We start from the raw sequence: 16,751 nt of genomic DNA on the forward strand, positions 1-16,751 counted from the left end.
ATCAAAGGGTTTTTTTTGAAAAGGGTTTTTAACGAGGCATCATAGTAGGGGCTAAGGGAAAATAAATTATCAAAAACCCTTAGTAGCAATAAGGTACCTCCTCAATTAATAAAGATCTCTTTCATTTTAAATATCTCTTTTAAATTCCCTTTTTATTCTCTTTCTACGAAACGCGCCGATTTAAGCTCGACAAAACGTGAAAATCCCATGAACCGACCTAGATGGTCGTCAGGATAAAACGACGAGGTACAAGTCGGCGTAAAGAGGCTATAGAAGTCGATCATGATAAACTCGGGAGCACTCCGACTCATAAGTCGGAAAGCGAAGTCGAGTAAAATTAAAATGAATCGCAAAAGTAGCCTAAGTCACGAAAAACTCAATGAAACAAAATTGAGTACTAGGAATAACAAAAAGAGATAGGAAAAAGCTAAGAAAAAGTTATAAGGCTGCCTTGAAGATAAAAAAAGATTCAGAAAAGCAGGCAAGCCCCAAAGGAAAGGTTTTTTCCAGAAAAGATCAAAGAGTCAAAAGAACCACGAATAGAAAAGCATGCGCGCATAAGGTAACTCAAAACCCTTATTCGAAAAAGGGCATTCATTTAAACGCTAAATTAAACCCTTATTAAAAAGGGTATCGAAAACTTGTTTTGTTTACGGCCCTAAAAGGCCAAAAAATTGTTGCAAACATCAACAAATAAATATAAAAGAGTTTAAAAAGAGGGGCCCACAGGCCGGGCCCCAATAGCCAAAATCACTTCTTAGCAAGAGGAGTAGAAGGATCACCACCACCAGGACCAGGAGTTGGAGAGAAAGTCAGAGGAGCGCCAGAAGAACTCGGAGCGTCCTTAGAGCGAGGAGGGGACTCTATGATCCTCTGCCCTCGAGTCTTCAAATCAGACTCAGACTCCACCACGGGGACAAGAGGATCCACGATGGCACCATCAATAACAATCTTATCAGGGTCCAAAGGAGAAAGGTCCAAGTCAGGAGCAATGACTCCGACCTGCTCCTTAAAAACCCTCCAAGCCTCATCAGCACCATCCGCAATAGAGTCCTCCAACTCGGTATAGGCCTTCCGGGCATTCAGCAAGTCATTCTTTACAAACACAAGATCAGCAAATAAACTGTTGTAGCTGGCTTGCGCTGCCTTCCTCAAATCCACCTCCATGTTGCATTGGGCTTGCAACTTCTTCTCCTTCTCCCGGAGGCTGCCTCTCTCCTCCTTCAGCTTGGCAACTTTCCCCTCCAACTCCTTCTCATGCTCCTGATATATGCGAAGCCTGCCTTCCAGCTCCTCGACCCTCGAGGTTGTCCCTAAAGAGCTGAGAGGAGTCTTCTCAAATATATCTAAGAGTTTGCCACAAACCCCCGCCGTCTTGAGACTCTCCTCAACCACAGTGGTGAGGTAGTGCCGAACAGAAACATCATCCATACTCATACGAGCATGAGGATAAATGTTCTTTCGGACGAACGCAAGAGCGTCCGCCTCACCAGAAGCGCCAGACTCTAAGGTCTTGCGCTTCTTCGGCTCTGGTTCAGGAGTAGGTCGGACAGGAGGGGGTGGCAGAGAGGAAGCAGAGGAAGAAATTACAATAGGTTGGGAGGGAGTCCCGACGTTCCGAGGAAGAGGAGGAGGAGAGACAACCGCCCTAGCACCACCAGATCTGGCACGAGACCTTGCCTTGGCTTCCTGAACCCTCTGGTAAGACTCTTGAGCGTTTTTCTTTGCCATCTCTGCAAAAACAAATTGATAGCTAAAAGTCAGACAAGTCGGTAAAAGAAATTGCAAGTCGGAAATAAATGAGAAACGCAAAAAGCTACCTAGTTGTGACTGGACAAAAGTCGGCGGCCCCTGGAGAAATTTTTTAGTATCCAAGTATGGGGCCCTCCCCCACACTTCTCGGAGGAACCCTACGATGGCCGCCTCCACTTCGTCCAGGTCGTCCAGACCATATTTTTCACAGGGGGAGGCCTCTAACCAGTATAGAGAAAAGCGAGGAGAAGAACTCTCATCTAAGAAAAAGGGGTGGTGACCCTCTACTGCTTGAACTTTGAAAAAATAGCTTTTAAAATCGTGAAAGGATTCGTCAAAAAGGGTAAAAAGCCTCCGGCCTTGTATGGCTCGGAAGGACACCCACTGTTGCTTATTATTTAGCCCACTGAAGGGCTTGGTCATATGGAAGAGATAGAAGAAAATCCTCAGAGAAGTCGGGAACTCTAAGGCCTGGCTGATAAATTGGTAAATTTTCAAAAAGCCCCAAGAGTTGGGGTGAAGTTGGGTGGGAGCAACCCGGCAATGACGTAACACAGACATTTCAAACTCTGAAAATGGAAGAAAAACGCCCAAACGGGTGACCATACTCTCATACATAAAAAAGAAATGAGGGGCCGCCTCGTCGGCCCTCCTGAAGCAAACCCGGTCTTCTGGACCCGGGGCTACCAACTCATACTTCGGCTCATCCTCTTCAGAAGTACAAATTCTGTGGTGAGTACGAAGGTGGGTGATAAACTCGGTATCGACTGAAGGCTCCTCCCCTAGGACCGTGACATCAACCCACTGAGAGAGAACATCTACGGAAGCCATTTTCTTTTCTTAAAAGGGGTGACAAGAAACCTACAAAAAGAAAAGGAAAATCAACACACGGTCTCGAAAGGGAGGGGGTACGGAACTAAAGCCTACAAACCAATCTACCCACAAAATAAAGGCACGCAAATAGAAAGCATGTTACAGAAGGGGAAAAAGCTAACCTTTAAGTCTGAAATCAAGACTGGAGGAAGTAAAAGCCTTCGAAACGCAAGAATGCAGCACGAACGAATGCAAGGGAAATTTGAAAGATCGCAGAAACGAAACAACGAAAGAGAGGGAAAGTATTTATAAGAACGTTAGGGGCATAATGGTAAAATCGGGGCAATCATTAATGAAGATGCACCGTTACCAAGGCCATTAAATCCCTACGCACACCCCTAACGGACACGACGCTTGATTGGACGTAACTGTCAGAACCGAAAGGTCAAGAAAAATCACGTCGGTCCTCTTGCAAATCGGCTACGACCCCGAGTTGAATACTCGAACCCCAATCCTAAAAAGAAATTGGGCTCGAGTAGGGGCACTGTTCATACCCTGGCCCAATAATAAAGGTCCAGGATCCAAGCAAATAGGCCCAACCCAAAGGGTTGGCCCTCACCCAGTACCAGCCTTCATCCCAAGAAGTCGGTACTGAACACGACCTGCTCCAAAGAAGTCGGATACGAGGGTTAGCTGGCAGATAACACTCATTCGAATGAGTAACTACCCCTAAAAACTCTCTAACCACTTCATAGAGCCATATCTTAACCTCCCTAAGATATGGAAACGGTTATCCACCTAAAAAGGTGGCACTACTTCAGCGGTGGTTATTGGTTCACCACTATAAATACGCTGACACCATTCAGGTATCCCTAAGTTCCAATACTCTCTAACCTGCTCACACTCTTGCTAACTTAGGCATCGGAGTGTCTTTGCAGGTACCACCCCCCATTCTTTCACACATACAAGTCGGACGGAGGAACGCCGAATAACAGATCCATTCGAAAGCCACCTCCTTCATACGTTTGGGCCAACCAACGCCTTCCAGCCCGTTAATCTCCGGTTACCCATCGTAACAATTATATTAGTAAAAATAATTAAATTTTAAATTTATTGAATAAAAAATTATCTAAATTATAAATATAATTAAATAATTATATATAATTTTGTAACCTATTAAGTATTAATATATCAAAATTAAATTTATTAAAGAAATAAAAACATGTATATAACCAAAATCTAATATAATTAAACTTTATTCCTTCTCCAGAGAAACCAGAAAGGATGCTCAAGTCACGTGATGTACTTCTCGACTTGTTTCTTTTACTCCCCAAATCTTTCCATTTGGCTTCTCTTTCATATTCTTTTTGAAGAACCTCCTAAGTCCTAAATAAAATTCCAAAAGTCCAAACTATACCTTATACTTTTTGTTAAAATTTGTGTTTAGGAGATGGAGAATGAATTCTCTCCTTTTTTTTTTTATTATTTGGTAAAGTATAATTTTTTATTTTATATTTTTTAAACAAAATTAAAAAAATATAAAAAAATATGTAAAAAAAAACATTGAATGAAACAAAAGATCACACCATATTAAATAATTAAGGAAAATTTTTTGAGATGAACCACTCTCTTTAAGAATTGATTGAAGGAACTGAGATGACTTTGTGTCTACTTCAAATAATGACAGGGTAATTATAAAAGATTTCGATATATAAATTAACAAAAATTTTAGATAAAATTTATGGAAATTAGAATTGAAAAATGCATAAATCTAATGAAGTATTTATAGAGATAAATAATGATTAAATCATCACTTCTGAATTTTTCTATTTATAGTAGTAAAAAATTTTTTCTTAAATAATAGCAAAATAGAAAAGTATAGGTAAATAATAAAAATACTAAATAATGTGAACAATAGATATATCGAATGTTCATTTTATTAGGTGTACAGATAGTTATTATAATATTAAAATCTAGGTAGGTAATTTGAAAGTATAGTGTGTTTTTATTTAATTAGTGATTGTTCATGTTGTTAAAAAAAATCATTGGTTATCTAGCATAACTCTTTAAAAATTATTCTATGTAAAGATAATTTGTTGATATGTAAATATAACATCTAAAATATTGAGGTGACAAGACGATGTAAATTCAGGTGAAATTGACTTCACGTGAAGTTTATATCTGAGAGCCGTTAGATAATTTGACTGATTTGACTAAATTTTCATTCAACGACTCTTAGGTATCAACTTCACATGAAGTCGACTTCACCTGAGTTTCCACTTGACAAGATACTTATTGCACAAGTCGAGTCGGGTACGGATCGTATTGTCCGTGTCCCAAGTAGGTCGAGTATGTCAACTCACTTGACTTTTTGGATAAATCTTAATAGTTTATGGTGAATACTATGGTACCTATCACATTGTACCTAAGTTACTAAAAAAAGTAAATAAATAATATTTAATAAATTTTAATATTTTTTTTTATTTTAAATATTTTTTTTTTTAAAAAATAAGTTAGACAATTTAAACATCATAACAAAAACATCATAAAATTCACCATAATTTATAATAGATTAGTTTCATTTGAGTTATGACTCTTTTTTGGATCATAGTATAAACAATTTATAACACTCAAATTAATAAAAAAAGCGTCAATCTTTTTATATATGTTCCAGTCGTTATAAATCAGTCAAAATTAATGAATAATTTAGACAATAATCTAGTATTATTGTTATAACTCGATTATCAACAAAATTACCATTCTCGTAATAATAATAATAATAATAATAATAATAATAATAATAATAATAATTTATATTCACTTAATTATATTACAATAGTAAAATCAAACTTTAGAATTCAAGTTAGGTATATTTTTTATACACATAATAAAAAATAAAATATTCACTTATATTAATTTAGGGTCAGAATATCATTTACAAATATCTACATTTTATATTTTCGATGTTTTGAAATATATTTTATCCATAAAAATGTAAAATTCATCCATAAAAAAGAACAAGTTCAACTTCAGTTGAACGAATTATATGCAGAGGAGTTTTTGTTTATTTTTTTTATTTTTGACAGTATATTTTTCACAGGATAATAAATTATTATATGTACAAAATAAAATTTAAATTTTTGATACTTATTTAAGTGAGTTAGTGAATTAATTAAACCAACCCAATTTAATTATATCCAGAGGAATTTAATCACATAAAAACATTCTTGTATTCATTATGGAATGAAATTTAATGTTGATTTGGATTGATTTATTTAAATAAAAAAATATTTTTTACAAAAAACAAGATACTTTTATTAAGTTTTAAACACATTTAAATATATCTTTTAAAAAAATATTTTTATTAAAAGAAATAAATTATTTATTTTTTCTCAAAATTAACAATACTTTATTTTCAAAAAAATAAAAAACAAAAATTATTTTTAATATTTAAAAATTTTAAAAAATAAAAAATAAATATTATTCTTTAAAAATCAATACAAACTAATCTTTATTCATTTAGGAACATCTTTTAATAATCACAATATTTTTTTAGCTATATTACTATGCTGCCATGCTGGTATAGATCTCTGTTAACCATATCAACATTTAAAAGACTAACTTACAAATATTATAAATTTTGTAGGAATTAAAATAATATTTTTGTATCGACTAAAAAAAAAATATTTTATAATAACATAAATCTTTATATGAATCCAGTAGTTTTTAACATTTTTTTGTTTATTGGCTAAATATGTAAACAAAGGGAAAATTTTTATATTAACTATGTTATGTATATATTAAAAAATAAATTAAATTATATATTTTTACCTATAAATATATTATGATTAATTTTGATTATTGATTTTGTTATTTTAATATAATAATTTTTTTTCCCAATTAAATAATTAATAGGCTATCAAACTCACATAGCACCGCCCCGTATGCCGCATATTTATAATTTATAACAAATCATTTCTTGACAATGGCATAAACCGTAATAATCTCCAATTCAAGCCCTATTTAGTATTTACTATTCACTCCTTATTACTATTTCTTTGTCTCTCTGTCCTTACTTCTCAGTCTAAAGTGTTCACTTTCCAGTTTCCACCCGAGTCTGCAGATCTCATTCTCCGTCTTAACTTCGGAGTTCGGAACCTTTCAGAAATGCAGCCGCTCCGGCTTGCGAATCTAGCGGCCCTTGTGGTCACGCTACTCCTCTTAGCCGCCGCCACAACCCATGCACACAACATAACCCGCATTCTGGAGAAGCACCCCGACTTCTCCACCTTCAACAAGTACCTAACACTAACTCACCTTGCGCCGGAGATCAACCGGCGAACCACCATAACAGTGTGCGCCATTGATAACGGTGCCATGAACGAGCTGCTGTCGAAGCACCCTTCCATCTACACTCTGAAGAACATCCTGTCCCTCCACGTCCTCCTCGACTACTTTGGCGCCAAGAAGCTCCACCAAATCACCAACGGCACCGCCCTTGCCGCCACTATGTTTCAGGCCACAGGAACCGCCCCCGGCTCCATGGGATTCGTCAACATCACCGACCTCCGAGGCGGAAAGGTGGGCTTCGGCGCCGAGAATAACGGCGGGGCCCTCTCCGCATTCTTCGTGAAATCGTTGGAGGAAATCCCTTACAACATATCGATAATACAGATCAGCAAGCCACTCCCCTCGGCCGCAGCGGAAGCCCCTACACCCGCACCCAGCCAGCAAAATCTCACCTCCATAATGTCCCGCCATGGCTGCAAGGTCTTCGCCGACACCCTCTCTGCCTCCCCCGACGCTATGTCCACCTTTTCGGACAATGTGGATGGCGGACTCACCGTCTTCTGCTCCATGGATGACGCCTTTAAGGTAATCACCATTAATTAGTTAGTTAGTTACATCCTAACTGTCAATTTGGACAAATTAGTTAGTTACTTTGTTGTAACCGTTTTGTTGGCTTCTGAAGGCATTCCTACCCAAGTATAAGAACCTAACTGCAGCTGGGAAGGCGTCGTTGCTGGAGTACCATGCTACGCCTGTTTATGAGAGCATGGCTATGTTGAAGTCAAACAATGGTTTGATGAACACGCTTGCTACCGATGGAGCCAGCAAGTTCGACTTCACCGTGCAGAATGACGGTGATCAAGTCACGCTCAAGACCAAGATTGTTACTGCCAAGATCACTGGCACGCTCATTGACGAAGACCCGCTCGCGATCTACACCATTGATAAGGTTCTGCTTCCCAGGGAGCTTTTCAAGGCCCAGGCTCCGTCTCCTTCGCCCGCGCCCGCACCGGAGCCAGCCGTCGCGGACGCTCCTGCATCGCCGAAGAAAGGGGGAAAGAAGAAGAAGCAGAAGGCGGCCGACGCGCCGGCAGATGAGGAAACAGCGCCTGCGGATTCGCCCAGTGACGCCGCCGATGAGAGTGCTGACGACGGTAATGGCGCTGTTAGGTTTAACGGCGCAAGGTACGTTAACGTCATATTCGTGGTTGTGACTTTGTGCTTTGGGTTTTCGTTGCTGTAAACTGTGACCTCTGTAACAAAAAGAGAAAGAAAAGCTAATTACTTAAATTATAAGGCTCTGTTGCTGTTACTGTTGCCGTTGTTTTAGCTAGGAGTTAAAGGGAATTTGAAATGGTGTTCCCTTTAGCATTTTTCTTTGACTGTTTGTATTTTTAGTTGATTAACTATTTTGTTGACGATGTAATTTATTTTTGGCGGTGAGTGATTGTAATGTAATTGTAAAGCTGCAAAGCTGAAAATTGAAAATTGAGTTTGCCTTACTATCCTTTTCCCCTTCAATTATTGCGTACTTTTGTTTCTATGAAGCACCATTAGGTTTGTTATATGATGATTATTATAGATTTGGTTAAAATCATGAGATTATCAATGTGTCTATGTCGGTCCTATCTCTACAATTAGTTCCGGAAATATTCATGTGAGGCTGATGAATGTGCTAAGCGGTTAAAGGACTATAGGAGAAGAGTAAACTCTTATTTTCGCGACACTTTTAGGGGGATCTATAACAAGTGAACTACCTTGATCAGCTGTGCAACTAAAAGCAAGAAACCTCACTAACTTTGAAATCTAGATTCTCCTGTACTTTTTCAACGTCTCTGTTGCTGTTTTCGGATTTTAATTGTCTTTTTTGGGATCTGTTAATAATTTCACTAACCTTCCAGAAATCTTTTGTTATCGGAGTATGCCAAACCACATGGGATCATCATTTGTGCCTCTTAACTTGCATAATATCCCCCAAAAAAAAAAAAAAAGAAAATTATGCACCATTGTGGACTTTACAGAGTATATCAGCTGCAACTTTGTGTAAAAAACTAGTTAACCACCTTAGTCAAAACAGGATCTAGTGCTTTCAAGCTATCAATGTGCAACAGTGCAAGTTCCCCTAAATATCAATTTACTCATCTACATCATAGTTCATTGATGGCAAATTTGCAAGTGCAAATTGACTAAAATAAAGATATCATTCAATAACCAAGTTGGGTTATGTTCCTGTCTCAGCTCTCGATCCGAGATTTAGGTCGGTGACAGCTACCAGAGTGCTTGTGGTATTCTTTAGCTGAGGGTTGTGCCACCAGTTCCAGTCTCGTCCGAGCAGTGTGGAACACCTGCAAAAGGGACTCCGATGCTTAAATCAATCTCTGCAGAGGAATGATAATAGTATCTTAATAACTATCACAATAATAGAGTGAATTATGTGTGTGCTTGAGGCTATCTGTGTAGCACTATTTAAGATGAAGAGGTACGTTAGTCGGTCCGAAATTCTCGGCCCCGTATCCGAGCTTAAGCACGGATACTTATCCTGAAGCTAACTGGCCTGATCTTTGACCTAGTATCTCGCGTTCTGTTTGTTGGATGTGGTCTTTCCGATGTATAATGTCGGGCCGGTTTTGTGGGTACGGATCACAGCCCCCAAGCTTGACTTGCTTTGGTCAGGAGCAAGTTAAGGTTAGTGTCAACTGTCGTTATACCTTGTTTGACCTATATCCGAGCCCCCAAGCTTAACTTGTTCCGACTTCCAGGCTAAGAATGTTTAGGAAATAAAACTCGAGAAATGGAAAACAAGGAAAATAAAATAAAAAACAAAAAGGTAAAAGGAAATGAGCAAAATGAAGGGTTGCATTTATTGTCATTTGGGTATTCTGAAAAGATGTTTGGAAATAAATGTTAGTGGGTCCTAGATTCGAGGTAATGTTGCGTTGGTCATGTGAACAGTTTATCAATCCGACGGTTGGAAATTGACTGTGAATTTGATCGTGTGATAGTGTTTCTTGCGTTGGTAAATTTTGTGGTGTGTGGGAAAGTTCTTCATTTTACTTCTTCAGGGGAGGATGGCTTCGAGATATTAGTGTTCTTCGTTTTCACCTTTCTTCTTTATTGGTTTGTGATGATGAAGCCAGAAGACAAAGTTGTCAAGGTCAAGGATGACCTTTACGATTGGGTTCATGTGGGCGTTAAGTGTCGCGCGTCCCTTTTTCAAAATCCAAAGATGCTAGCTTCACTTAACGTTTGTGACTGGGTTCGTAAAGGTTCTCACTGTGGTGTTAAGTTGATTGCATGTAATGGAGAAGAGAGGGTCTGCGAGAGGAAGGGAGATTGGGCGTATTTTTACGCTTATACCTGCCTGTTTTCTGAGTTGAATGTGAAACTTCCATTCATAAAATTTGAGTGTCTGGTTCTTACTCAGTTGAACTGCGTCTCTTCCCATCTTCATCCAAACTCTTGGGCTTTTCTTCGCATTTTTGAAATTCTGATGGCCTTTTTGGACCATACGCCCTAACCTAACTTGTTTTTCTCGCTTTTTCAATCAAAGGGAGTGCGTAAAGGCCTCTGGATAAACTTAAGCAGCTATCGGGAGCGTTCCTTATTCGCTTTGTTTAAGTCCTCTTTTAAAAGCTTTAAAAAGATGTTTGTGAAAATTTGTTCCTCTGAGACTAAATATCCTTTTTTCCTTGACGAGGAGTTGTGTGAGAGATTTCCCCTTTATTGGTGTCCTGAGCCTATGCCGGTTCTTGATGCCTTGGGGAGGTCCGAGGAAGAGGATTTTGTTCTGGAGTATCTTATTGAATGTTTTTCTTTTGGTAAGTTGTTGTCTACTGCTGAGCTTCTTCAGCGTGAAAATAACCCTGATGGGTTGGCCGAATATATTGGTGAGTTGCTTTTGGAGGGTTTTTGCTGTTTTGACTGTTGCTGTTTATATTTGCCGAGCTTTTGTTGCATGCTTTCGTTTTCAGGTGGGAGGGTTCCGAGCTTGTCCTTAGCGAAGATGCGTACTTTCTTAGAGAAAAAAACGGGAGGGAAAGGGAGCTTCAGTTAGCAATGTTTTGAAAGAAGTGGATGCCAAAGGAGCGCAGTCTAGTGCGGTTCCTCGGGGTGAGAAGAGGAAGAGTCCAGAGCCTGAGGATTCGCTCGAGGTTCTTTTCGGATTTGATTTCGCCAGCAGTGGCCGGGTTAGGGGTAACTTGAAGAACCAAATGTGTTTGCATGGTTTTGTTACTGGTGGGAGTTTGGACTCGGTTTGGAGCGACCATTTCCCTTATGCCGCGCTTTCTGAGAAAGTTGCTCAGAGTTCTTCTGACTTTGAGCTTTTGAATGGTGCTGGGAAGGAAACAGTTGGCCAATATGTTTAGGTAAGGTTTTATGGTTTTGTTTTGCCTTGTTTGCTTGGGATCTTACTTATAAATAACTGATGATTTTCGTAGGTTGTAGCTGCCAGGCTCCTATGTGTTGGTCGGGTCCTGGAGCTATCTGGCGCTCAGGAGAAGAAGGAAGCCAGGAAGATAGCAGATCTTGAAAAATCACTGAATGAGAGGGATGGTGTTATTATGGATCTGATGGAAAAGATGAAAGACTTGGAGGGTGAGATAGGAACTCTGTAGGACCAAGTCCGCACTCTTCAACAACAATCAAAAGAATATGATGTTGAAAAAGAAAGTTTGACTGCTCGGATTCAGGAGCTTGAAGATAGTGGTTTAGAGATGTTCGCTGCCGAATTTGATTGAGCAGTTAGTCAGGTTCATGTGTTCACCCCCGAATTCGACGTTAGTCAATTTGACGTTACCAAGATTGTGATTGGGGAAAAACTGGTTGACGATGAGCCTGGAGATGAAGTCCAGGATGAGAATGCTAATGTAGGAGAGAAATGATTTTGTGACTTTTATTCTGTATTTTGGCGGATTTTGTCCGTCCAAAGAACTCTTTTTGTTCGTTTTGTAGTTTAGTTGCCAAACAATTTATGACTTTGTTTGTGATGTGTGCTGTTTGTTTTTGAATGCATATGAAAGTTTACAATTGTAGAAATTCTGTTAGAGTAGATATGATCTGAGAATGGTGTCTTGTGCAACCTTGGATGTCATTTAAATGCTTCTGAAGTGGTCGGCCTCTTTAAAACCTCCCCGAGTAAAACCCTATTTGGGATAAAACCCTGGCAGTAGGAAAAAGAGTACCTTCCGAGCTTTAAAATGTACAAGTGACTAAGTATGATACAATCGTAATGAAGAGATGTTCCAAGTATTTGGTAAGTCGACTCCTTCTAAAATTTGTATCGAGTATGCTCCTCGGCTGTGTACTTTAGTAATTCGGAAAGGTCCCTCCCAGTTAGCGATGAGCTTTCCTTGGCCTGGTGGGTTTTGAACATCTTCTAAGCGTCTGAGGACGAGGTATCCTTGTTGTAATGTCCAAGGTCTGACGCGCTTGTTATACTTGTTCCGTATTATTTTTTGCATTGCTTCGCTTCTAATCCTTGCTTCGTCTCTTACTTTTTCTAGTGTGTCCAATTCGGTCTTCCTTGTTTGGCTGTTCACGCCGTCCTTAAAGTGGTTTGTCCTTATTGATCCCTGAGAGATTTCTACTGGGATCATGGCATTGGATCCGAAGACCAACTTGAAAGGTGTTTTGTTGGTCGAGTTTTGTGGGGTAGTGTTGTATCCCCAAAGTATCTCGGGTACCAGTTCGGCCCATTCTCCCTTTGCTAATATTTCCTTTTTTCTTAAGTGCCTGCAAAATGACCTTGTTAGCTGCTTTGGCGAGCCAATTAGTTTGTGGGTGCTCAACCGAGGAAAAGTGGTGTTTTATATTCAAATTGGATAAGAAAGAGGCTATTTTTCTATCTGTGAACTGCCTACCATTATCAGTGACAATATCCATAGGTAATCCATATCGGCATATAATAAACTTCCAAATGAAATGTTTTACCTTGTTCGCTGTTATCTTAGTCAGTGGTTGAGCCTCTATCCATTTTGTAAAGTAGTCTATTGCTACTAAAAGGAATTTTACCTAACCCTTTGAAATTGGGAAGGGTCCGAGTATATCCATCCCCCATCTGTGAAATGGCCATGCGACCTCTATTGTGTGTAACATCTCGACCGGGTTGTGTATGATCGGGGAAAATTTTTGGCACCTGTCACATTTGCGTACTTTCTCCAGGCAATCTTTATTTAACGACGGCCAGTAGTACCCAGCTCTCAGTATCTTTGCTGCGAGACTTCGGCCTCCCACATGTGTGCCACAGATCTCCTCGTGAGCCTCGGTCATGGCAAGGTCGGCTTCTTCTTCTCCTAGGCATTTGAGTAGAGATCGTGAAAATCCTCTACGATATAGGTTGTCACGGATGATGGTGAAGGAACTGGCCTTTCTTCTGAAGAGTTTCTGGTTTGGCTCTTCCTGAGGTACTTCTCCGAGCTTCAAGAAGGTGAAGTATGGGGTCCTCCAATCTTTTGCCCGTGACAAGCTTAAAACAAGGTTGTTGCAAGTACTTGGATATTCTAGTGTTATTTGTGACAAGTTGGTCTTATCTTCTGGTTTTCTTGATGTAGCTAATTTAGATAAAATATCTGCCCTATGATTCTCATTTCTGTTAATATGTGTTATTTGAAAATTTTGGAATTGTGTGATTAGCTGTTTTACCTGCGCATGATATTGCTCTAATGAAGGCTCGCGTACCTGGATGAGGTCATTTACCTGTTGGACCACAAGCAGGGAGTCGCAATAGACCTTGATACTTTGTATTCCGCATTCTTTTGCCAAATGTAAGCTTGCCAAAAGTGCTTCGTATTCGGACTGGTTGTTGCTGATAGGGAACATGTACTTTATTGATTGCTCGGTTATCAGTTCGTTATTGTCTCGGAGTACGATTCCAGCTCCTCCCCCGCCTTCGTTGGAAGCTCCATCAACGTATAGTTCCCATTTCGAGTAACTATCTGGGGTGGTGGTGAACTCTGCTACAAAGTCAGCTAGTGGCTGGGATTTTAAAGGGCCTCGAGGTTGGTATTCTATGTCATCTTCAGATAACTCGATGGACCATTTGGTCAATCTTCCTGCAAGGTCGGGCCTGATCAGTACTTGTCGCAATGGTTGATTCGTTCGTACTATGATCTTGTGGCTCTGAAAATAGTGCCTTAGGCGTCTCGATGGTTGGGTATCGCGTTTTCACATTCTGCAAGATTTTGCTGACAAAGTATACTATGTTTTGTTGTCGACCTGCTTCTGTTACAAGTACAAATGAAATTGAATTAGCAGATACTGAAAGATACAATATAATGGGTTACCGGGTTTTGGTTTTGCCAGTATGGGTGGTGATGATAGTATCTGTTTGAACTCGGCAAATGCGTTTTCGCATTTCTCTATCCATTCGAACTTCTTTGATTTTCGTAGTGTGTTGAAGAAGTGATCCGATCTTGTTGCCATTGTTGGTAGAAATCTTGATAGGGCGGCTAGCCTTCCTGTGAGTTGTTGCACCTCTTTGACTGTTGATGGTGACTTCATGTTCAGGATTGCATTACACTTGTCGGGGTTTGCCTCTATTTCTCTTTGAGTGAGCATAACCCTAAAAATTTTCCTCCCTATACTCCAAACGCACACTTTTCTGGGTTGAGCCTCATATTGTATTTTCTTAATTGATTGAATCCTTCTTTTAGGTCGGTCAGGTGTTCTTTTTCAGTGTTTGATTTGACTACCATGTCGTCCACGTACACCTCCATATTTTTCCCGATTTGCTTTTGGAATATTTTGTCCATTAAACTCTGGTAGGTAGCACCTGCGTTTTTGAGGCCAAACGGCATGACCCTGTAACAAAAGTTTCCTTGATCGGTTATGAAGGTTGTCTTCTCTTCGTCGGCGGGGTGCATGAGTATCTGATTGTAGGCTGAATACGCATCCATGAAGCTTAGTATTTGATAGCCAGAAGTGTTGTCGACGAGCTTGTCAATGCATGGCAAGGGATACGAGTCTTTTGGGCATGCTCGGTTTAAGTTGGTAAAGTCCATGCACATTTGCCATTTTCCTAAGTTATTTTTTACCATCACTGCGTTTGCCAGCCGTGATGTAAATTGTATTTCCCGGATAAACCCTGCACTTATCAGTTTTTGTGTTTCCTTTGTTGCTGCTTCGATTCTTTCCTTCCCGAGTTGTCTTCTCTTTTGCTTTACTTGCCGAGCTTTGTGGTCCAAGGGCAGCCTATGACATATAGCATCCGGGTGTATCCCCGGCATGTCGGCTGGGGTCCATGCGAATAGGTCGGCATTGGCTCGGAGTAGGTCTGTTACCTGCTGTGTGTATCCTGCAGGCAAAGTAGAACCGATGTTAGTGTACTGGTTCTTATCTTCTGTCAAGCTTATCTTGTTTAAATCATCTACTGGTGTGGGCCTTTGTTCATTATTGATCTGAGGATCCAGCTCTGCAAGGGCTGGTATATCGCTGGCATTGTATACCGAGTTTATCCTCGTTGCTGGCGTTTGAGCCACTTTGACACATGCGTTGTAGCATTGTCTCACTTCTCTCCTGTCTAAATGTACCGTTGCTATAGATCCTTTCTCTAAACAGAACTTAACACAAAAGTGAATAGTGGAGACTATAGCTCCAAAAGCATTTAAAGATGATTTTCATAAAATAATATTATAAGGATTAAAACAATCAACAATTAAATATTAGATGTCTAAAGTTTTCGAGTGAGGATGTTCCCCTAAGGTCGTCCTTACCCAAACATAACCTGTTACAGGGACTCTCTCCCTTGAGAATCCGACTAGTTCGTCGGAGGATGGTTGTAACACTTTTTCGTTCAATTGCATCTTCTTGAAGGTTGATAGAAACATGACATCGGCACTGCTTCCCTGGTCTAATAGGACTTTCCGGATTAGGAGGTCTCCAGTTGTTGCCGAGATGACAACAGGGTCGTCGAGGTTAGGAGTTTTGGTCTCAAAGTCCTTGCTTGTGAATGTTATATCAGGGATTCTGGATATAGGTATGTTAGATGGCGTCCCGTCTTGTACTGTTAACATAGTTCTGTAACTTCTTTTTCTGGCCGAGCTTGTCTCTCCACCGCACGCGAACCCTCCTGAAATGTAATTGATGACTTTCTTGGTGGTTGACTATTCTGCCATTGAGACTTTTCGCTATTTGTCTTCAAGTGTTCTACCTCGTCCGAGATTGACGGATCTTTCTGCACTTGCCTGCCGATGTATTTGTCTAGCAAACCTTGATGTGCCAGCCTTTCTAATGTGTTCTTAGCCACCACGCATTCATCTGTGGTATGGCTGAATTTTTGGTGAAAGGCGCAGAGCTTTGTTTTGTTGACATACCTTTGGTCTTGGTACGTACCTGCTTTTCTTGGCGGTTTTATGAGCTTATTGTGAAGGATTTCTTTGATTATGTCTTCCCTTTTGGTATTGAACTTGGTGTATGAATCGAATTTTGAAACTAGCTTAAAAGGTTTTTTAGGATCTTTGTTATGGGACCTGTAAGGTCTGTCTTCGTCCTTCCTGAACGGTGGTCTCTCATTCCTTCATGTTTCGCATAGCTCTTCTATTTCGATTTGTCCAGTTGCTTTGCCTCGGAACTCCTCTAATGTCTTTGGTTTTGCCACAACGATAGCTTCCTGGAATTTTCCAGGTCAAAGGCCACTCTTGATAGTATGCAACTGTACCTCTGGATTAAGGTCAGGAATCTTCATGGCTGCTATTGCGAAATGTGTCATGTAGTCTTTTAGGCTTTCGTGCTGTCCTTGCTTAATTGTGCTGAGGTAGTCCGAGTCTCTCACATAGATTTTGGACGCTGCAAAATGATTGATGAACATCTTGGCAAACTCATCAAAACTGTTTATGGATCCTACAGGTAAATTAGAGAACCATAATAAGACAGCTCCATCGAAAAAAGTTGGAAAAGAT

At 39.9% G+C, this 16,751-nt stretch overlaps 3 protein-coding genes across 3 annotated transcripts; 1 reads left to right on the forward strand and 2 right to left on the reverse strand.

Annotated features, from left to right (window-relative positions):
* Positions 1 to 750: 750 nt before the first annotated feature.
* Positions 751 to 2,583, reverse strand: LOC148575650 (uncharacterized). The gene is made up of 2 exons (XM_088502472.1): positions 1,821 to 2,583; positions 751 to 1,733 (listed from the first exon to the last, which is right to left on the reverse strand). The coding sequence occupies exons 1-2, from the start codon at positions 2,581 to 2,583 to the stop codon at positions 751 to 753; spliced, it is 1,746 nt and encodes a 581-aa protein (XP_088358598.1).
* Positions 2,584 to 6,631: 4,048 nt separating this feature from the next.
* On the forward strand, positions 6,632 to 8,422 carry FLA1 (FASCICLIN-like arabinogalactan 1). Its single transcript, XM_016318318.3, has 2 exons — positions 6,632 to 7,440; positions 7,538 to 8,422. Exons 1-2 carry the CDS (start codon positions 6,733 to 6,735, stop codon positions 8,096 to 8,098), a joined length of 1,269 nt encoding a protein of 422 aa, XP_016173804.1. The 5' UTR covers positions 6,632 to 6,732; the 3' UTR covers positions 8,099 to 8,422.
* A 3,643-nt stretch (positions 8,423 to 12,065) lies between these two features.
* Positions 12,066 to 15,866, reverse strand: LOC148575651 (uncharacterized). Its single transcript, XM_088502473.1, has 5 exons — positions 15,578 to 15,866; positions 14,563 to 15,403; positions 14,139 to 14,336; positions 12,992 to 13,921; positions 12,066 to 12,588 (listed from the first exon to the last, which is right to left on the reverse strand). The coding sequence occupies exons 1-5, from the start codon at positions 15,864 to 15,866 to the stop codon at positions 12,066 to 12,068; spliced, it is 2,781 nt and encodes a 926-aa protein (XP_088358599.1).
* Between the last annotated feature and the right edge of the window lie 885 nt (positions 15,867 to 16,751).

The sequence above is a fragment of the Arachis ipaensis genome, chromosome B1 (assembly GCF_059453495.1).
Source record: "Arachis ipaensis isolate K30076 ecotype BB chromosome B1, ASM5945349v1, whole genome shotgun sequence".
Classification (NCBI taxonomy): Eukaryota; Viridiplantae; Streptophyta; class Magnoliopsida; order Fabales; family Fabaceae; genus Arachis; species Arachis ipaensis.

Bases quoted from the DNA above. Each gene is read 5' to 3' on its own strand.
- LOC148575650 (XM_088502472.1), bottom strand. From the start codon at position 2,583: ATGGCTTCCGTAGATGTTCTCTCTCAGTGGGTTGATGTCACGGTCCTA. The intron at 1,734-1,820 runs GTAGCTTTTTGC...TTGTTTTTGCAG, and splicing joins TTTTGTCCAGTCACAACTAG to AGATGGCAAAGAAAAACGCT.
- FLA1 (XM_016318318.3), top strand. From the start codon at position 6,733: ATGCAGCCGCTCCGGCTTGCGAATCTAGCGGCCCTTGTGGTCACGCTA. The intron at 7,441-7,537 runs GTAATCACCATT...TGGCTTCTGAAG, and splicing joins CCATGGATGACGCCTTTAAG to GCATTCCTACCCAAGTATAA.
- LOC148575651 (XM_088502473.1), bottom strand. From the start codon at position 15,866: ATGTTAACAGTACAAGACGGGACGCCATCTAACATACCTATATCCAGA. The intron at 14,337-14,562 runs GTACGTGGACGA...CACCATCAACAG, and splicing joins ATCGGGAAAAATATGGAGGT to TCAAAGAGGTGCAACAACTC. The intron at 12,589-12,991 runs GTGCCAAAAATT...GTCATTTTGCAG, and splicing joins AAAGTACGCAAATGTGACAG to GCACTTAAGAAAAAAGGAAA.